At 38.6% G+C, this 22,200-nt stretch overlaps 1 protein-coding gene across 1 annotated transcript in view; it reads left to right on the forward strand.

The window, feature by feature from the left end:
• Positions 1-22,200, forward strand: part of MYLK (myosin light chain kinase) — a 151,559-nt gene that overhangs the window by 44,083 nt on the left and 85,276 nt on the right. Inside the window, exons 9-10 of the mRNA XM_062578956.1 lie at positions 1,148-1,282; positions 6,994-7,146. Of these exons, the coding sequence (XP_062434940.1) occupies positions 1,148-1,282; positions 6,994-7,146 (288 nt within the window). The remainder of the gene's footprint in view (positions 1-1,147; positions 1,283-6,993; positions 7,147-22,200) is intronic.

A 22,200-nucleotide genomic window follows, 5' to 3' on the forward strand; every position in this document is an offset into this window, starting at 1 on the left:
GCCCATCTGCACTTTGAAAACTGTGATTGGGCTTTTCTAAGCTGTTGAAGGGTGATAACTGCAAAATTCCTATTAGAATTTCTCAATGCAGATTGATTCTGATTCCTAACTCTGCCACTAATGTGGTATAGGAAAGCTGTCCAAGCCACTTGCTTCATCAGTGCCAGTTTCTGCTCCTACCTGTTGCTATTGCTGTTTACTTAGCATCTCACCATGTTTTGTGCATAGGGAGGACCTGTCCTCTCTTGAATGTTTCTATAAATGATTATATTAATATAAGTTGCCAAACTTATTGTTCGTTTGTTTTATTCTGCATGTAGTTCTCCTGGAGTTGCTTAGCGCTTCTATAGGACACTGCTATCTGAAATGTTTTGCAAGCACAAACCAATCCTGTGCAATGAAGTAAATTTGAAAAGAGAAGGAATGAGAATTGCATTCTGCCAGATTCAAGTACAGCTCCCAGGGACAAATTGTTTTGAGCTTGAAAACACTGTCTTACTGATCTGATTGAAAGATTTGTTGGCCTCCTAGCAAGTCTTCTCCTGAATTCTAATCTTTCCACCTGGTTTTAGGTTTTGTCCTGGAACTATGATCATGTTTATGCAACATTTCTCTATTTGCCATGTCTGAGGTTGAACTGGGATGCCCAAGATACTTTTGCAGTACACTGTTGGCCTTCAGAGAGAGCTGTAAACAGCTTCTTCAATTTGTCCTGTATTTTACTGCCAGCCAGGGGAAATTTGAGAGAGGGAAAGATAAGACAGAAAAGAGAAAAGAATTATTATCCTTCTCTTTGCACTAAGCTCTCTGGTAATATGTTACATTCCCTACTAGTGTTTGGTTGCAAATGGTGGATTTGGGGATAGGAAAAAAAAAAAAAAAAAAAAAAGCTAATACAAAGCTTGAAGACAAGAAATGCCTGCCTCGTAGACTCTGGGAGAACGACTTCTTCATGCCAGTCTGCCACTTGAAATGATTTTTATTTCCCAATGAAATGTTTCATTGTGATTTTGATTTTTGTTTGTTTGCATGGGACAAGTTTGTTAGTCCAGCCATGTCATCTTACCATACCTTGAAAAAGTTGCTAAATAGTAAAGATCATTCTGTCAGTCTGGATAAAGGAACTGTTTTCCTTTTGGTTTTAAAGGGTCTAAAGCTGAAGAGGTTGCACCATGTTTTTCCAGAGTCTTGAAAGGATGCACCGTGAGTGAAGGGCAAGATTTTGTGCTGCAGTGCTGTGTAGGAGGTGTACCTGTGCCTCAGATCACATGGCTTCTCAATGGTAAAGAATTCCCTTGTCTGCAGAAATACATGTGTACACCCACTTTTTTCCGCAGTCTCCGATGCCACTCTGATCAGTACACAGTCAGGCTGTGAATACTGCACAAAGTACTATAACTCACCATAATATAGTATCTGCTAGAATATTTGAAGATTTTTTTTTTTTTAACGTACAATATGCAGGAAGAAGGTTTCCTTTAGTAATTTTCTGTATTACTGCAATTTTCCAGTATGTCCAGGAGGGGGACTCTGATGACAAGTTTGTATGCAGATGGTGTCTCGTGGGTTTTGTTAAACACAGTTTTTCATCACAGCAGAACAAAGTCTGTGTTGCTACTGTATGCTGAATACTGTGCAACTTCCCCTCCTTTGCTACTAGCCCCTGTTCTGAGGGTAATGGGTATGCATCTTGGTGCTGCAGGAAGGATAATTTATAAGAAAAGTAAATGTGGTATCACTTTTAAGCTTGGAAGGAATTCCATGCCTGGTTCCATTCTTCATTCAACTGGGTAGGTCATAATTGTTTTTAGTTGCTGCATGCCTAAAATCTAGTAAGGCAGAACACTTAGGTAGGGCCATATGCATCTGGACCTGCTGCAGACCTGGATCTACTGTGATTAACTTGCAAGCATTTTATCCATTTATGTTGCTTTGGTCTGTTCTTTCTCTGTGGATTGTTGGACTGCTTATCCTTTTCCTTCACAAATCAAACCCATTTCTCCAATGAGAAGGAAATCAAAGTGTACATAGAGCAGCAATATATATTGCTCTTAGTATAAAAGTTTTTTTTCTTTCCTTATTGGATATAATTAAGAGTGAAAAAGATCCACAAAAATCTAAATTTCAGTTGCCTTTTCATCTTTTGCTTTCTTCTCTGAGCCTCTCAGTTAGCAGAGACAATGAAATCGGAATGGCTTTTTTGCTTTCTGCTTAATACCACAGTTTTTCAGGTTACTTCTCTACTAGGAGGATATTCGTTGAGATTTTAATACTGCACAGGAATGTTTGTCCAAAGCTGTCTAAAAAAAGATAAGCAAATAAACATACTTTACTTTTATCAGGGTCTGTAATCTTCTATCCTGCTCTGATTAAATAAATGAACATGATAGTTTCCTTAACAGTTTCTTCTCACTATCGGAGTTGGACCCAAGCATCAGTGTTTTGCTTAGAATCCAAATGATCTTGGAGATCCAGGGACTGGCACAGTTGGACTAAGGGTTCTTTCCATTCAGAGCCATATCTATTAAATGCTAGACAGATGTATTCAGCTTAACACTTGATCAGGTCCGTTACTTCTGAAGTGCAGTTGATTTTTTGCAGGCTCTCCCAAGCCATCTCTCTTTGTGTGTGTGTGGGGGGGGGGGGGAGTGATTTAAACACAGAGAATAGCATACTTTGCCATCAAGCATTTTCCTCTGAGATTTTTTTAAAATGAATTATTTGCACGATCTCTGTTTTTTTTTAAGCCATTCAGAGAGAATGGGATAACTCAGAAAGGTGGCAGGGCAAATAAACCATGACCTTGAGATTGGTGTGTTCCCACAGCCTGGCCTGTTTGCCTTCCCAAAAGCTCCATGTCTGGAGTAGAAATGCCAGTGCTTTATTTACAGCATGAAACACATGTGAAGAAAGCTCTGACCCTCTCCCATTGGTAATCATTTGCTTCTCTCTCTGAAGGCTACACTTCAGTTCCCTCTTTGCAGGCTGGGGTAGAAGCACTGTTTTGCTACACAAGGATTGCATCTTGCAGCACAGAAAGAGCAACTCCTACCCCCTGGGTCAGCTATTTCTGCTTTGTGCTCTAAAGGTACCCCATGCTCACAAGGAGGTTGCTTGGTCATTTAATGTAGTTATTCCCAGTTGTCTTCTAGCTCAAACAGAGCATCTTATGTCTCCAATGACTTCTGATTTTCAAATGTCGTTGCCACTGTCTTACACCTAGGTACAGTGACTCCATGGATATAATCGTGTTCTGCTTTGTTAATTGGGAAACCAGTGTCTCCTGGAAAGCGCAGCCTAGAGATCCATAAATGACAAGTTTCTGTAAACCTCCAGTATGTACTGTTCCCACTTGTCGTTCTTCTGTATGTTTGCTCTTAGTTAACCTTTCTCCTGTTCTTACTGATCTTGTCTGAGTCTGGCCCTGTGCCTATTCAGCTATAACCACATCTTTATAGTATCCGTGCTTCTACCTGCAGTTGGATCAATATCACAAGGAGGAGTAAGCAATTTTTCAGGTAGCTGAATTTCAAATCATATACGATTCTGTAGGTATAAGCCAGTGCATTAACTCTGCTCTTAAATCAAAAGGCCGTGATGATTTTGAGCAACAGAAGCACAAGAAGCTATCACAATAATAAAAATTGGGGACATCGTATATTATTTTAGAGACATAAACGCATTACTTTCATCCCAGTCTCCTAGAACATACTACTATGTTTCCATGCTTCTCAATCTTGCATCTGATTGTGATATATAACTGTTTATATACCATTTGGATACAAACTTGAATGGATTATAAACAGTAGTTTAGTGCTGATAAATCCATGTACATACCTACAGTCATAATTTACTTAAGGGTCAAATTGACTATTGTGATATTCATTTGAATGCAAACATTTCTTTCCTGTCTGCCAGCTGACTAGATAATAGGCACTGCCATATTTCTATCCATAACCAAATAAAGGAGAAATTTTTATTTCTGGTCCTGAAATATCTCTCCAAGCAGACTTAACAATGCTCTTTGTGAAATAACATGATGGAGTCTTTCATCAGCTGGCCATATGAAGAAAACAGTACATTCACAGTGTATAATTTGAATCAGGCAGATAAATTTTATTATAAAAAAGATGTGTTAGAATCTGCTGTCCAATCTTGGAATATGCTTTTTAAATTCACAACTAGTAGGCTGCCCCATAGAAAAGAAAACAATCTATGATAGCAGTTGCATTTTTGTTCACAGTATGGCACTTTTGCAGAACTCCTTAGTAACAATATGTATATATGGGACAGGATGTGTAAAGTTTACAAGAAAACGTCAAATTCAAATTGTCTTCAAAGTGTGACAGTGAAAACAAACTATAATTAATTTTTTAAAAGAATTAGTAAGAAATGTACATATATACTTGATGAGATGATGAATATAAAGACCAAGTTACCAAATTGTAAGAAACATGAGCAAAAGGCTGCTTTGAAACAGAAAAACGGGGAAAAAGCAGAATGGTCTTATGCTTGCCAGCCCATGATACAGAATAGCCTGCATGTTGTCCAGTCTGCCTCCTGTGATCTCTAAGGAATCAACAACAGCTGAGATCTAAAAGACTTATAACAGTTTCTTGTATAAGAGCACCCCTTGGCATTTTTACCGGCTATGACTACATGGAAATTTAAAACATTTTCCAAGCCGTTGTACTAGCTGACTTCTCCTTCAGGTTAACCAAGCCGAAAAATAGATGACGTAAGCTGTGCATTGCCTATAAATAATTCTTAGCACCTGTGAGGCCAGGGAGTTGATTTCATATTCATCCAGACTGCATAAATAAGAACTACTTGATTGAACTTTGGGTTTTTCCAGATCTTACTCTTCTCTGAAGCTTTACTATCTTCAGTTCTTTTTTTGTATACTTTTTCCTGGCCCATTTTAATGATTTGAATCTTTTTCCAACTTTAAAAAGACAGTTCTTCCATCTTGTTGCTCACACTCTGAAAGCTTTCCAGAAACTGAAGATTGAACACCTTTTTGTTTCATAACATTATGGATAATGTTCCTTTTCGCCACTGAGGTCACTTTTCATTGCTCTTGCTCTTGTTCTTGCCTCTTTCTAGATGGTAATAAGGTGGAATGAAGCAATTCCTCGTGTTCCAACTCTTACTAACTTATTTGCTAATCTCTGTCTTCTAGCCCTTTATTTTGAGTTTCACTCTGAATTTGCACAAATTTACTAGCAAATTCCCTAGAATTATAGTTCTTCTGTTTTGGTTCTGGCCTCAGCAAGGCTGTATAAAGAAGAACTTTCTATTCATGCTGACTGTGACAATACTTGAGTATGTAACTCCAATTTATTAAGCTTCTTAAAATGTTTTATTGGTAACTTCTGTTTGATGTGCAGGAATAAGGCCAATATTACTGCATTTTAAATATCTTCCTGTAAATGAACATACCTTTTCAAATTGCTGTCCTTTTTTTTTCTCCTAAGTTCAATTGAACCTCTTTCTGCTGAATTTGGAAACTAATACCTCCCTAACTTTAGCAGAACAATTCTTTGAGAAGTATTTTGTTTTAGGATAGCTTTCTGATCTGTCCAGAAAGCTTGTAATAAATGGACCGAGGGAAAATTTCCTTTCTTCTGGCATAGCATGCCAGCAGTATGGTATTTTTTGTTATTGTTCCTGCTGCCAAGCTGTCATAGATATTTGACTGTTCTACCTCTAGAGAAGGGAACATTTCACTACTGGGAGAACTGTTTTTATTAAATCAAAATGTAGGTGCAACGAACATAATCTGACAGTATATTATCCCTCTGGGAAGATATATTTTTGTTTGGTTTTGGGGGTCTGATAAAAAAGGAGAATAGTGAATAGTGTTAAAAATAAAAAATGGAAGTCCAGGTTTTGTTGGGACATGGAGGGATGTTTTGTTGGGACATGCAGTGGGTGCCCCAGCAAATTTTGATTTGAGGGCATGGTGAAGGACACCACACTTTTTTTTTTTTTTCGCATAGAAAGCTTCCCCTATTCATTTGCTTATTCATGATAGAAATAAAAAGACATTGTCCTTTTGTTTGATGATGGAACTTTTATCCTGGGTATTTAATTCTGACATGTTATCATTGTGGCACTATTAGGCACCATTAATAGTTTCAGTGTCAGAATCCCAGTCGGGATCCTTGTCAGATTAGGTACTCCACGTCAGACCAGGAAGGCAACGCAGTACCCATGCCCTTTACCAGAAAACTTTTGTCTACTTGGGCTGCATTTGTATATGTACATATTTGAACTTAATGATATCCTGCATGCTAAAATAAAAATTGGACCTAATAAGCACAACAGCCCATGTCTAACAGAGTGAAAGGGAGCTCAAAGGAACCAGTAGTAAGAACATGTGATGCATGAAGAAGCTGGAGAGAGTTTATTCTGAAATTGATGCCTCCTGGGCATTTGACAAAATGTTTGCCCAAGTATTTTCATGTGGTAGAAAATCTGTTAACTTTCTAAACAGATGGCTTATAAGAAAAGTAAGGGACCAAGATCATACAGCCAGGCATTTTGTAGTGTATGTAACTATTGAATCATGCTGAGTTTAGCACATGTAAATATTGCAGAATGAAACTTCATATGCAAATATGTATAGATAATAAGTTTCTTGTGATTTTGTTAGTGTTGGAAATAATAGCTGAGAGGAAAATCTTTGGCATTTAAACAGTGAATCTGTTTAAAATACAAAACCAAACCTTTCTCCTCTTACTATTAGTCAAGGTAGCACCTAGTAAACCTAATAGTGACATTTGCCTGAGGACCATGTTCTGCCTTGAACTTGGGATACTGCTGTTGATAGTCACTAGAGAGCAATGGCCATGAACCAGAGAGCAGGATTTGGCTTTGGGCTCTCTTATACTGCCTGGTATCGGGCAGCTTGATTTCACAGAAACCGAGAAGTGCTTTTGAAATTTGTAATTGATGTATTAAGGTAATTCTCTTTCTTTCTATCTACAGACCAGCCAATCCAGTATGCTCATTGCACTTTTGAAGATGAAGTTGCAAAACTGACTGTCCAGGATGCCTTACCAGAAGATGACGGTATTTATACCTGTCTGGCTGAAAACAGCGCAGGACGGGCATCTTGCAGTGCTGAAGTCACAGTCAAAGGTGAATAGCTCACCCTGCTGTAATTATTGCAATAATAACCTATGATCTTAAAAAAAAAATTCTTGAGTCCTGAACAAAGGCAGTCGTAGTGGATTCCATGGTTTGACTAAGCTGGCTACCCTTTCTCCCCCTTGGAGTTGTGTGTGCAACTTACTTAAATGCTTTGAAACTCTGAAATGTAAAGTAATAAGCGTGTTGTAGGAATACGTATTAATGCTCTGACCTTACCAAGAGTGGTTTAATGTGTTAAACAGCAGTAAGGCTAAGGTTTGGAAGTGGTGTATCAGTGTGGGAAAGGACTGAAGGAAAGATGAGTGCATTATCACCACTACCCATCAGGCAGAGAAGTGAGTATTATGGTGAGGAGGCAGCGGCTGCCCTTTTCTCTTGAAATGCGGGTCCGAAGAGACCGATGCCAGAGACTGGAATTATGATAGCACCAAATGCCAATGTTCTTGTTCTGCTACCATGAGCTATCAGAGGGAAAAACAGCTCTGAAGATAAATGTGCCAGCTACTTGGGAGCAGGATATCTCCGAACAAGCAGAATTTCGGTAGTGAAAATATGAATAGAAGGTGACTGACGTGAGTAGCTGAGGTGATCCGCTTTCTCTGAAATCTGGGACCATCCTATTTTCAAGTATCAACATGTTGATATCCTCAGTGCAAGTCTGACATAGCTACATGTGTCCATGAATGGCATGGTTTTGTGCTAGGGTCTGAACAAACACCATCTAAAAGGCCAAAGATTGTAATGAAGACAAGAGGTGATAGATTCACCATGGATAAATGAAACAACAAGGTAGTCTTGATCAGCGGTGTGGTCTTTATTATTAAGATCTTGCCCAGATTTGTGCTTGATTCTGTTGGATCTGTTTGATTTTATGACTGCAGATGACCATATTCCCCCTACCCCTACAATCAAGGCAGTTTTTGGTATTTGTCACCTGATCTTTTTCCCAAAGTTGTGATAGTTTGCCACTGCCTGTCCCTTGCCAGCAGGCTGCTGAGTGACAGCTGCCAAGGGAACCATTCCATATGTCCACACCTAATAATACCTGCCCTAAACTGGCACATACAACTTGGTGAAAAAGGTACCCCGATCCCTGATATCCCAAAATTCATCTTGGATTGCATATATTCTGCCATGTTTGTCAACAGCACTGCAGTGATATGTCTGTCCCTGCTCTGTCTATGAGTTCACTTAAAACCCTGGACAAGCTTAAAATGATGAAACAAAGTAATTTTAGTAAACTTAGGAGTTAATTTCTTGAATACAGAATTGGAAATGCAGTTACCAAGAAAAAAGAGCATAAAGTAGTAAAACATGGACTTAAAATAAGCCTAAAGCTAATCTGTTCTCAAAGTTGTCATTTATAATTTCTTTGAAGCATTTCATCTGCATTAGCTAAGGACCAATCATCAAAGGTCCACCTCAAGGGAGCTGACTTTGACGTGGGACCTGCTGGTTTTTCACTTAGACAAAGAAGCCAAAAAGCCAGCCTCTCAATTACTAACCATTGCTGAGTTATTTCGGAGCTGACATAGAGCTCTAATGTGAGAGCACTAGTGACCTAGCTTTTCCCTAGTTTTTTCATGTTCTGCTGAGCTCTTTCAGAGTATATAGTCACTACTGCATTGAGTTGTGTTCCCCCTGTATTTTAGCTAGTCTGGGTTTAGAAAGTTGCTGCTACTATGGGGAGTTAGTTCCTCTGTTCTGCATCTGATTCTTTTTTTTGGGAGTCAGGGAGTGTAGGGGGAGAACAGGAGCAAAATTAAGAACACACATGACAGGCTGTAAAGCCATGTGTTTAGCATTTTTACAGCTTTAACTCTCCTCCCCACTTCCTCTCTAAAACTCATTATGTCCCTGTTGCCATGAAGATTACTGTAACTTTCCCCAAGACTCAGATCAATGTGGATTTGCCTGCCAAAAATAGTACCAAATTTAAAATCACAATTTCCAAAGCTCTTATCTTTTCAAATATTTTTTCCATCAGACTCTCTAGCAATCACTTACTGGCATTAGGGTTCTCAGAGACCCAAAGCTGCAGCTAAGGCCTCTTTAAACGCTTGGCTTTTGCAGACAGATTACAGCAGGAAATCAGTGTACATGCAGGAAGAGAGAAAATGTCATAAATCCTCTCCAGACCAGACATTGATTTTTGGGATAAAGTCTGCAAAAACTGTTTCTGAATTGTAACCCATTTCTCTCTAGTTTGTTTTTGCCTCCCAGGCAATTTAAGGCTTTCAGGTTTTATACAGCACTCAGTTTGTTCATCACTAAAGAATATTTTCCTTTTGTACCTTACATGTAGTTAATAATTTATATAAGAAGGAATAAATGTTCCAGACTTATTTTCAGTATCAGACCAGCATCTGAATTCAGCTTTTTCTTACTTGCTACTGTGGTTCTTGGACACATCTCCAAGTCTGAGGCTAAATTTAACTTTACATTGCCATTTTTGGCTTTGCTATTTGAGACTGCAGTGGTCTCATGAAGGGACTCATCCGTTGTGATCAGTGTAGATACTTTACCTGGCATAAATTGTCTGTTTTGACAGTAAAACTCAGTTTTGTTTTTTTATATTAAAAAAACTCCACTTCCTAAAGTAAGTTAAGCTTTCAGATAACTCTGAGAAATTCCATACTGGCAGCAAGGATAGTCAGTGACAATTCGAAGGAAATAAAATTAGAAAAAAAAGTAGTAGTAAGCCTCATGTATGAATTATAGTACAAGATCATACTTAAACCTACCAGGATGTTAGAGGTATTATCAGGTGACGTATTATGTTCTTTCTGATCTTCTGTGCGTTCTTTGTCTGTCCTTTAGAAGATACGTTACTTTATTTTTGTCAAAGGAAATTCCCTATTGTGGAATTAATGTAGGAAACGGCATTTCAAAGGCCCTTTGCCCCATGATTGGAGACTAATCCAAGTCCTGTTAAAGACAGTGGGAGATTTTTCCAGTACTTTCAATATGCTTTGCACTGTGCCCAGGATAACTAGGATTATTGTGGCAGAGCATTCTTTCCAAGTCATCAATCTTGGATTTATTTATGGTTGGCTTTTGTTTCCTTATTATAAAGTAGGAATAAACTCAGCCTGGTGCTGAGCAACCTCAGTCCTTCATTGGTTTTTTACAGGAAAGCTGAGGAGACTTACCTGTTTGTAGGAAGCTTTTGACACCTCATTGAAACAATCCTATACTTTATATGGCTGAGGCATAAAAAATGTAATGGTCTTAAAAAAAATAACAATTTGAACCTGATCATTCTTCTGTTTATTTAAGGCAAGAAAGTATCATCTTGAATCAGTGAAGGCAGACTGGGAAAATTGGCATAGGTCAGTTAGGTAATCTGTTGTGAAACTGTGAAGTTAATCAAGGTGAAGTTAATTCTAGTCTTGTAAAAGACTAAGACTAGATTGAATCCTGGCTGACTTTATGCCCATGACAGCAGTATCTTACAGCTGGAGTTGAACTCCAGAGAATGAGCAGCACTTCTTTGTAAAACCAGCCTGGCAAACTGCTTCACCATGAATACTTTTTCTAACTGAATGCTTGGTGAGTGGGGTACACTGGATAAAATGCTAGATTAATTAGTCTACTGCAAGAACCTTGGGTGGTGAGCAGTATAATCCAGTTATTCAAAATGAGTGGCAGACCTTCCTTTTCTTGGAATAATGTCATTTGTCACTCTGCAGTTTTTATAGTTCTTTGATATTTAAACAAAATCATCATTTTCCAAACACAGGCAAATCAGAGTTTGGGAGGCATTGGGGCTACTCTGAATATTTTTTTGTAAGTTAGTAAATAATGTATGCATAAGTGAGTTGTTGCTCTGAGTGTATGTGCAAGTTAGGCAATTGGGTTATTGTTCTCCTTTAATAGTACAGTTTGTGCATTGTGTGGTGATATGAAAATAAGTACACAAGCCATTTTTAAATACACCAGGCATCTTATTAAAAAAAAACAAAAAAACAAAAAAACTCTCCATAATGGGAAGATGTAAGCTACGTTCAGGTCACCAGAAATATACTTATAGTGATGATGGCAATTGTAGATACTGAGGTTGAATATTAGTATTGATCAGCTTTTTACCAAAGTGGCTGAACATTTTAAACACAGTTTTATGAGTAGGAAACTGAGATGAGGAGAAGTTAATTGACTTGTGCATAACTGTGTAGGGTGTCAGTTACAGTGCTGTGCTGTAGCTGCGGCAGTGTAAGCAAGACAGTGGTTATAACTTACTAAAATAACTGCATAATTGGAAAGTAAGGCAAGCTTCTGGGCACTGCAACCTTTCTTCAGGTGTGCCTCGTACCTGAGATGAAGCCTTCTGATATGTAGTTGTGTCTGTCAGTTGATTAATCACTGACAGAGAACTGTAAGAGAGATTCAGCTATAGAAAAGATGCATCAAAGGGATACTCAATCACCTGACTTCACATTGATACAAGGGTGTATTACTCAAGATTACAGGAGGAGAGAAAATGGGAAAAGGGAGGGAACAGATGATAGGACTGCAGTAATACTGTGCTGTACCAAATAAATATTGTGTACAGGAAGCTTTTGTTCTTCAAAGATAGACTCTGCATGTAAGAGGGGTAGTTATTCCCTTTTTCCAAGTTTCTCTAAGTGTGGTATTGAGATGGAGTGCTTGTTACATGAGGGCTGACTTGCAGGAGAATGTCCTGTTGTCTTGCAGTTCTGTCTAATTGTAGGTGACAAACAAAATATCTGACCCACTGCAGGCTCTTGTTTCATCCTCTGGAGTTTTCTAGCCCTCTAAGTTTCCCGTCTCCTCTTTCTAGGCAAAAGCATCAATGACTGACTTCAAGAAGGGGGGCGCTGACTCTCGGTAGCAATAGCAGCAGAAGCACAGGCTGGGAGCCAGCGCTCTCCTTGGGGCTCTAATGCTCTGCAGCTACCCAGGCCTGTTTCACTGATGCTTGTTTTCTGCATGTTTCTTTCTTGAGTGGGGACCTAATACTGCATCCCTCAGTGAGCAAACACTATTCAACAAGTGCTGCTGTTCCTGCTCATTGGCTCTTAACCTCATTTCTCCCTCCCTGCCAGCAGTGCACTTTCCTGACTTCACATCTGTTCCCCTTTCTCCCCCACTATCTTCTGTTCACACTTTTTTTTTTAATGCAGCATTCCCAGCATAAGTGTCTATGTTGGGAAGCCCGTAGCCCTTGTAATCCGATTACTGTAGTCATTCATCGATCATCCAACAAGCAGATTAGAGTCACCTGAAAGCCTGTCAGGGTCCCTGCTGTAACCAGTTTATCGGAGCAGTGAGGAGAGATGCTTTCTGGAAAAACAGTTTGTTTTGTTCCTGTCACTCTTCAGTCCAGTGTGAGTGGGACCACAAAATATAACCAGGTGGAGGAAAGGCTTTCAGGTAGGAGTCTTCTGTCATGTCTTGAGAGATACTGTCTTTAGGTGGTGCGTTATTTTCTTTCTGTCTCAGAATGACCTCTCTTGGCCATTAATCTGTTGAAGAAGGTTATCATTGCTATAATCAGCCTCTCTTTGAAGCCTTAGCTGAGAGGCTACAGCTTTGTTTCTCTTGAGATAAATATTTCTGCCTAAGGTAAGCAAAGTATGATGTCTTACTTATCTAAAGTGATGAAATATTTGTGACAGCTTTTCAAAGCCACTAGTTATTTGAAAACGTTTTGCTGTATTTCAAGCATAACATAAATATAGAGAACTATAGAAGACTTTCCAAAGTATACAAATCTAGTCTTGTTAAATGTCCAAAAGGCATTCCAGACCAGTAGCCTGTTTAAACTGCTTGGCTACATAAGAACTGGTTCTGAGCACTAAATGAAAAGAAGTCTTTTGTCACTGTGTTGAAAGGTTAGAGGTAAGCTGTTGTGAGCAGGGCTAATATTAGCTATTGGAGAAACTCTGTTCCAGTGCTTTCAGGAGTGTCCCAATGTTTTGAGCACTCTGTATGTCACTAGCAGCTGTAATCCCTGCAGGACTGAGTTATTTTTTATTTATTTTTTTTTAAATAAATTTCCTTCTTTCAGCACCTCAAGCACAAATGTGAAACACAGTGCTGACTAGAGACCAAAAATGAGGGACAAAAGCAAAACATGTGTGGAAGCTTTTAATGATACAGGATTTGTGCCATCAGTATAAGTGGTGTTCTCTAAAAGACAGCTTTTTCATATAAACCATTTCCAGTAAAAGAGCAACCAAATTTGGATGCAGTTGAGGGATGCATGCTTGCAGAATGAGCAAAAGTTAAATGCTAGGAATTATATTAATATTTCTTGTAAATGGTGACAGACACAAATGTTTAATTTAAAAAGAAAAGAAAAAAGCCCAACAACAAATCCCCTAAATCTGATGGTGTCCTCAACTGTGAAGTGATCAGATGCTGTGTGCATTAATCTCTTATAACTGGAAAGACAGAAAACAGATGGTTATTACAACATCAGTCTTAAGAATGGCCCTATATTGGCCAAGGGACAAGCTGTCCCAGCAGGGTCTGCCAAATTCTACAGTGCGGTAGGTTTCAGCTGAAAAGGGGAAGTTGTCAAAATACCTATAAAAACTGTTAATTGAATATATGTCTGAGCAATATTTAAAGCATGGACATGATGTTGCCCTGAAGACTATTTCCAGGAGCAGTTGATGTGGATTAGGTAATTGGAAGTCAAAAAGTCAACCATCACACTATCTCATAGAATTAGCTTGATTTATAAAACTCTCCAGAAATCACAGGTGGGTTTGAAGTTGACAAGCTGTGGGGTGGGAGGAAGGCCTTGTAAGACTGAATCACTGATAGTTGGTCCCAAAGCTTCTGAGAGTAGGTTGTGGTGTGTTTTCTTTTCTGGAGGAAAATGGACTTGATCATTCTTGCCTGCATTCCTTTGTGTGAACTTTTGTCTTGACCTTTTAGTGCAGTTATAAATTCACCCAGCGTATGAGAATTCTATGAATCTATGAAGCTTCTGTGAATCGTCTTCTAACCAAACTTTGCTGAACATCCTTTCCATAAATACTAGTTTAATTTGAATTTATCAAAGCACAGTCCTGTTTCACATACATTACTGAACAAATGGCAAACAGCATACACATCATGTTTTTGCAACTTGTCTATCATCAGTCACGATTATATCCAATAGAGTACACACAAGAGAAATTGTCTGCAGACTCTGCCACCTGGTTATGTAACAGTTGAAAACCATTACATACCCTATAACATCAACGTTAAAATGGCTCACTAGAAGTGACCTGGCTTAACAGCTAGCTTTTCATCTCTAGCACTTCATATTTAGACAGAATGAGAGTCACAGGTGAAAGAGCACTTATGAGATTGTCTAATATTCGTCTTTAAATTACAGATCAAAAACTGAAATAAATCCTTTACCAGACTGTTTCCAAAAGTTAGAATTGAAATTATAGAGGCAGCAAAGTAGACTCTAAGGATTTATCTATGCCTACTTTATTCTGTTTGTTTAAGATAACTGGCACTTTTGTTAGTGCAAGTTTTGTTTATGTATTTGTTTCTTTCAGATTTCGGAGCAGACATGTTGACAGTGTTTAGAAGCGTGTTGACTATCTTGCATTTTCAGCTGACGTAAAAAATACACATAAACAAACATATATATACTCTAGTGCAGAAATCTTACAGAAATCTTGCTTGCGGAAGGAAGAGTCTTACCTAAGCATAGGAGCATGGCCAATATTTAGAGAAAAGCAGAGTATGTCAAGGTCTGATTAGTGTTTTGTCATGTGTGAGAAAATCAACATGAAAAATGGCTCTTAATCAACAGACTCAGAACCAAAGCCACTGGTTTGAGAACAGGACAATGTGCATGTTTCTGCTGAGTGTACATGAGAATTTTTTTGTGAGCACCATTACCAAAGTACAGGGAAATGGGAGTACTGTTATCAAAAGTATAAGGAAATGGAAGGGCCACGGAAAAGAGTTGCGAGTGTATAAGGCTGGATATTCAGCATCAGTGGAAAAGAGAAGAGCAGTAAAGGTGAGAATTAAATAATGGGTTTATGGACAGCAGGATGCAAGAGGAGGAGCAGTGGTGCAGGAGGGGAAGATCCAAGTGAGGAAGAGAGGAGATGGGTTTGTCTAAGGGGAGCATCTATCTTCGAGTTAGGTTGTTAAAAAGAAATCTGAAATTTTTAGACACTTAAGCTGGAGTATATAGGGCTAAGTAGGGATGGCAAATTCTTAGAGGTATTTTTCTTCAGTTTATTATTACAAATCTAACAACTTGTTGTTCAAGCATTTAACAGGGACACAATAGAGTCCCTAGGTTAGTATGGCCAACCACATTGAAAACAAAGGTCCTTTTCTGTAAGAACTGTCCCAACAAAACAACTTCTCAGAAAGTCACTTTTGATTGTCATTATATTCATTTTGCTGTCAGTTTTCACATAGAAAACTGGAGAGTATCAAGAAAAAGACTTATTTTCCTCAGTCTCTATTTCCAGATGTTAACATTAAGGAGGGGAGGTTCCTTTCCTAGCTGCAGAGTCCACCTAGTTTAAGTGGGACACTTACTGGGCGTAAGGGCTTGTATGCAGCTTACACACATCTGGCTTTCTGCCTTCTCTCAGCCAAAGGCTAATAGTGTCCTGCAGGAGTAGATGGCAAAAAATTGGAAATTATAGTAGAGAGATAATACTGAAAAGTGCCCTATCCTTGTTCTCATCCCAGAATGTCATTTCTTACTGGCAAAACTCAGTCTTAGCAGAACAACCCTCTCCATAAACACAAGAACCCATACTGAAAGTGCTGTGTCCTTAGTGGCTCTGAAAGTCTATGCTGTCCTCTAGCCTAAAAGGCAAAATTGTCCACATAAGGGAAGCTGTGTAACAGGATATGTGTATGTACATTTGGCATTGAAAATATATCTAGATAGATAGATATCTAGCATATCTGACTAGCACCTCTCTGAGCACCTGCTTCAGCATCTCTCCTTGAAGCTCTGGTTCTGTCAAACACTTTAGTTTTAGAGGAATGAGGTTTCCATTTTACAAATTGAAAAAAATGTGCAATACAGAAGTTTAAGTTCCTTAATACAGCTTACAGTCTGAGTCCTACAAGCAGCTCATTCCTCTGCAGTAGAGCAAAGGAACAGAGTGCAGGAATTTTGCATAGTTATGTATCATTGGAGTTGTTTCAATATAGCTTCACTTTAATCAGGCCTGGTCCTGGTTGTAATTCCACAATCGTAACGGAATAATGTTTTTTTTTTTCTCTTTTTTCAGGATAAAGTCTTGTTTTCCTGAGTTTTTTCTTATGACTTTATCAGGAAGAGGCAACTGACCGCAGACAAAGCATAATAGAATTATTTTATCTTTTCTGAAAAAAAAAGCCAAATGAGGCTTTGGTCAAAGCTATCTGTTTTAGAATTCCTTTCTGACACCAAGTCTCACCCAGAAATATGATGCTACTGGATTCTCTCATTTTTTCTTTATATTCTTGTAACTTCAAATGTATCCTTGCCATCAAGCCAAATCTTATTTGAAGTGTCCCTTAAAAACATTCTTAGCACAGTATCTGTTTGATAACTGACTTAGCAGAGAGAGCAGAAGTATTTTAATATTACCAACAGAACCATTCTGTTCCTGGTGTGGATTTCCTAGAGAAGGGCTGTAACTCTCTATGTTAACAGCATCCTCAGGAGTACTTACACTTTAAATGGCTGCCTGTTCTTGTTGTGGATCCACTGGAGTTCTGCTTATCCAGAGCCCATCTTTTTCCTAATGGAACTGATATCTCCACATGTGCTGATGCATTGCATTTAATTTAAATTCCACATGTGCAGCCACACAGAAACTGAGATTGTACATGTGAAGATGAAATTCTGCCTCAGCAGTATGCACTTTTTCACTAGAGTTAAACCAGGTTGGTCTAATATATATGAAGCACCTTTTTCTGCAGTTCTTTATGTAAGACTGGTATAATTTAATTTATGGTAATACTATACTAGTCCAGGTATCAGTGTGAATTTCTAGCAGGCTTTCTAACATTGGGGAATTTGTTGGAGTGGGCCAACTAAGCTGCTTTATAAATGCATTCAGTAGATGTACGCGCTCTCAAGCTTTGCATGGAGTTGCTGTCTGCAGTGCAGAGCAATCACTTGATGTAAATAGCTTGCAAACAGTGTTAGTCACTGGTAAGGCAGACAGTTCTGAAGGCAAAAGCAAGTACCACTTTGGCAGCAAAAACTTACAGTGAGATTGTCACCAAGGAACTCCGTTTGCTGATTGCAAAGTGATTTGCAGTGAACTCAGCTGACTATGTTGTATCGCTGTCCTCTAAGCTTGAAGTTAAGATTTTGACTGAGTTTTCCCCCAAATGGTAGGTCTAACTAGTATGATAGTTGGATTTCTGGGGTGGCATCTGTTTCAAATGCTGTGGGCTGCAGAAGAAGCTGGGAAGACAAATCAGAGGTGAAAATTTTGATGATGTGGTGGCATCCCATACGAGGGGAAGACTCAGGGAAGAAAGGCAGAACTTTAATGGAGCTGCAGGATAGGACTGGAGAACTAACTTGCAGTCCTGCAATAAAACAGGGAGATTGCCAAACAGGATGAAATGCAACTCAGCCTCCTAAATATATCCTTAAGCACCTTTGCTGGTATAGGCTAAGGGTATTGTCAGTCTTCAGCTTTTCTGAGTAATGAGAGACACAAGAGGCTATTAAGTTGGCCCAGTTCTTCAGTGAAAGCATCTCCCAAGGCTGTGTAAACCCCTAGCCTTTCATTTGCAGAAATAGATTATAACTGCAGGAAAGAAATGATGGGGAGTAGATGTCCAAAGAACACTGCTAGGTCATTAAATGTCTAGTTCTCGTGGTCTAAGTTTGCAAAATGGCATATTAACCTGGTATCTTTAACAAGGCAGAAATGTCCCTATGTGTCTCAAGTAAATAGAAGTCTCATATTTTTTATGCCAATATAAATCATGTTTGGAATTTTTGGAAGACTTGCAGAGACTATTTTGCCCATATCACTGCAACCCCAAGACAAAGAAATTCTTTATGGGAAGAAAGACAGATGAGATAAAAGTCCTAATATTAATTTTCTGCCTATAAAATCTGTTATTCTTTGTGTCGACAGCAGTGTTAACATGAGATCTGGTAACAGCTGGAGTTATTTACATTGAAAATATGTGGGGAGGTAGAACCCAAAAGTCTAATTCAGCTGGCTGGGCTCCTTTACAGCTCTTATTCTGTGTATATGTGTGAATTGAGTCTAGCTTGGAGAGATTTTAGTGGAATCTGCTGCTTCTCTCTCTGAGTTGCTCATGCGGAGAGCTTTTTGAGTTAAGCAGTCTCTTCAGCTCAGTTGACAAATTAACCTCTGAGCCAAAATGATACTTAAATGCCATAAATGGTAAATGTTGCTGAGAGAGTCCTTTCACATGGCTCAGGCTAGGCATTATTTGGCAGCTAACTGTATGATTCTGGCAAACAGATTCCTCGAGTATAATTAAATCTCTTATAAGACTAAACAGCGTGTTTGCACTGTTCTGAACATAAGGAAGCAAACACTTTCTACTTTGTATGTCCTTGACTGTAACTAGTTGTAAGCCTGATCTTGTACATTGCTGAGCACGCTGAAATCCTGATATTCTAACAGGAGATGTCAGCACTCTGCAGCTCACATGAATAAGTCTTCAGTATGTCTGGGTAGGCAGACAAGCAAGAAAATTTACTAGAATAGATGATCCATAAGGCGTTAACTGTTTTGGCTAGGGGCCAGGTGGAACCCAGGTACAGTCTTTGGAGACTAATGTTTCTTAACATTTGTGTTCAGACCTGGACTTTCTTCTTCACTTTAGAAGATCTAGAAATGAAAATGCCACCGTGCAATTATTGATTCTTTTTTCCGTCTCTATGTATGTATAGATTTATCTGTATCTTTTACTTTAGAAAGCAAATGGTTATATACTTTCATTTAAACTGATACGTATGTCTACTGTACGATTCATTTGGAGTAGATTAATATAACTGTGTGTGACAACATATACACGTACACCTTCAATACAATAACTCACCTCTGCTTATCGTTCTACTATAGAAGTACGTTTATAGTTGTATTCAAGCACCAAATTCTGATTCAAGTCTAGATTCTTCGAAATTCAAGTGTTTGGCTTGGGCCCATACTAACAATAATAATAATCTCGTAATGATTTCTAGTCTGCAGATACATGGAAGTTAAATTGACGTAAGGCACTTCTGAGATCCTGAAAAGGAGAGAGTCAAAGAATGGGAAAACATTACCTATCACTTTATATCTCCATTAATAGATGTTAATAGATCAATAAATGCTTGATAAGGTAGCTGTAGAGGATTAATTTACCATTGATTACACAAACAGAGAGATGAGTAGAAATAGTTCTGTATTCAGAGGCAATAGATCTCCTTACTGCCTTCCAAAAATGCTGAGAATCTGTCTTTTTGGTAAGAAACTGGAAGGATATGAATTCTCCTTAATCTCTGTGGATTTAATACGCTAAATGGCTTTTTTAAACATAGACCTGGATGCTTATTAGACTGTCTTTCTAATAAAAAATGAACCCTTGGGATAAGGAAACACTGTGGGAAAAGCCCATATTATTCTTGCTTGGTATAAAACATATGTGGGTATATAAGGTAGCTCTGCTTACCATTTCTGGTCTCCCAGGCTAAGCACTGAGCTCTTTGGAGTGATACATGTGGAGTGTTGTATTTGTTTCCCACTGAGCTGTGCATCCTATTACTTGCTCTTTCCCAACATTCATGCATATTAAAGCCTGTGGAAAGACAAAAAACCACAGGAACCGTTTAAGTGGGACCATTGTGGTGGACTTTTAAATCTGTCACACCTTATCAAAAGCCGGTCAAAATGACAGACTGTCGCTCTTCAGAGAACGACCCAGCTGGGCTTATGTACTATGCTAGATCTCAACTCTGAGCAAAGATGGTTAGTCTTTTTGAGCTGGGAATTTTATTGGAGCCTTTGGGAATCAGATGCTCCATCAGCAGCCTTTGAGAAAATCGTATCTTGTGTATCATCTTGTGTGATTTGACCCAGTGTTGTGCAAAATCAACATTTGTAGTTAAAAATGATAGCTGTTTTTATAAGCTACAATAAAATAAACTAGTTGTGTGGTCCAAAAATTAATAAAATGTATCTGTGTGTTTTCAAGCCTGTCCTAGGTAGTGCTTTCTGCTGTTCCACTTGAATTAAAGTGGCACGATTCCCCTGGGGTGAACTTGCTGCAGTGGTGAAAGATGACCGGAGAACGTTGAGGGGAGTGATAAAATTAACTGCTTAAATTAGATTTTTTGTAGTCATTATGACAGTATTGATATCATATTCCTCCTTTTCATTCTTAAAAGTCAAAATACTCCTAATTCAAAGTAATAGGAAGTGTGAGTGTGGGGGGGAAATATTAAATGGCTGTAGGTGATTAGAGCACATTAACATAATAGGAAAAGGTCAGATCTGCTGTATTTCACATCCAGTTCATTAAGCTGGAGGATGGTAGATATATAAGAAAGTCATGCCTTTATGCTAATATCTGACTAAAATTTCATTAGGTTCCAGATTTTCTTTTTAATGTCAGAAGTGCCATATTTTTATTGCAGTGTAGTTCTGGCAGCGAAAATCCCCCATGGTGCTGTAAAAGTTGCTGTTTCTGCCAGAAGTATAGTGACTAGTAATATCTGAGTTTGGAGCTGGACCTGTGCTTTCTTCTCTCTTCTTTCCCCTTGCTTTGGGCTCTGGAGCCAGCTGTCACTGAAGATCATGTTAACCTCGAACCCCCTGCATAGTTCACATGGTGAAAGGGACTTGGGAAGAATGAGGGAAGGAAAGCCCTAAAACAGGCCTTCCGTTGCATGCTGCTTGCCTGTTTCTTCTTGAGTGCTTCTTGAGTGTTTTTCTTGCCTTCCTGCCCTCCATTTTCCTGGGGCAAGTCACAGATTTTGTACCTGATGCCTAGCTGGCAACTAGTGGCAACTAGCCAGGGAATATGTGCTTCTGTGGTTGTTAAAATTCCTGAAACTACCTTTTGGCAAAAAAGTACCTGGCTTTTCGATATGGTTTTCCTTATCTCACTTTCCTGGCAAACTGATTAGTCAAATATTTCCAAAAGGAAGTGGAATCATACAGTCTTCTATCCCCATAAGTAGGAACAGGAGTTATTTATGTAATCTTGGATTTTAAAGAGTTTGGTGATGAGCAGTTTCCGTTCTCTTCCCAAGTGCCCTTGAAAAACAAACTCAATGCAGCTTTTGCAAGCAAGGCCATGGGTAAAAGTGAATAAACCTTTAGGTTTTTTAAAGTGAGCTGAGTGAATGTGTAGCATTGCTCTATAGTAATTACGTTGTGAAATGTTAAAGCCTTCATCAGAAGCTTATCAGAGTTATTGCATAGTGTTACATGAAAATAAATAGTTGAAAGAGAACAGTTAAGATCCAGACCTTGCGATTTGTATTTTGCATGATTGTGTCAGTCCCTTTCGAGAAAATTGAATGATTTTAGACTAAGAGCAAATAAAACTGAAGAACTGGCTGTGTTGTGTTGTGCAAAGCACTACTAGAAAATAAAGTTGCCAGTAGATGTGCTTAATCTTTTTTTTTCTAAGTCTCGAAGAAGTGCAAAATACAAAATTTTAAATAAAGAAAGGAACATTCTATGAAATGAGTCCATATGGTTTCTTAGTAAAGAAGTAGAGTTTAGAACTATGGATTAGAACTCAAGTCTTTAATTGTTACTGCAAAGTTAAGAAACAGTAGACAATCTTAATGTTCTGCTTAGTGTGTGTTGGTCATACCAATAACTTATCAAACAACAGCATAACATAAAATCAGAGATCCCTATTAAAAACACAGAGATCCCTATTAAAAACACATCTTTAAAAAGGAGGGGAGAATGCTTGTGTTTTGAAATAAGTTTGTTCAAGTTGCTGTACAGTTAGTCTTTTTAGCCATGTATTTGTTGTGTCCTGGATGTCACATGGTTGAAAGGGAAATTTCGCATGTGGTGCTGACTTGTGCTTCTGGTGCTG

The sequence above is a fragment of the Rhea pennata genome, chromosome 6 (genome assembly GCF_028389875.1).
Source record: "Rhea pennata isolate bPtePen1 chromosome 6, bPtePen1.pri, whole genome shotgun sequence".
NCBI classification, from domain to species: Eukaryota; Metazoa; Chordata; class Aves; order Rheiformes; family Rheidae; genus Rhea; species Rhea pennata.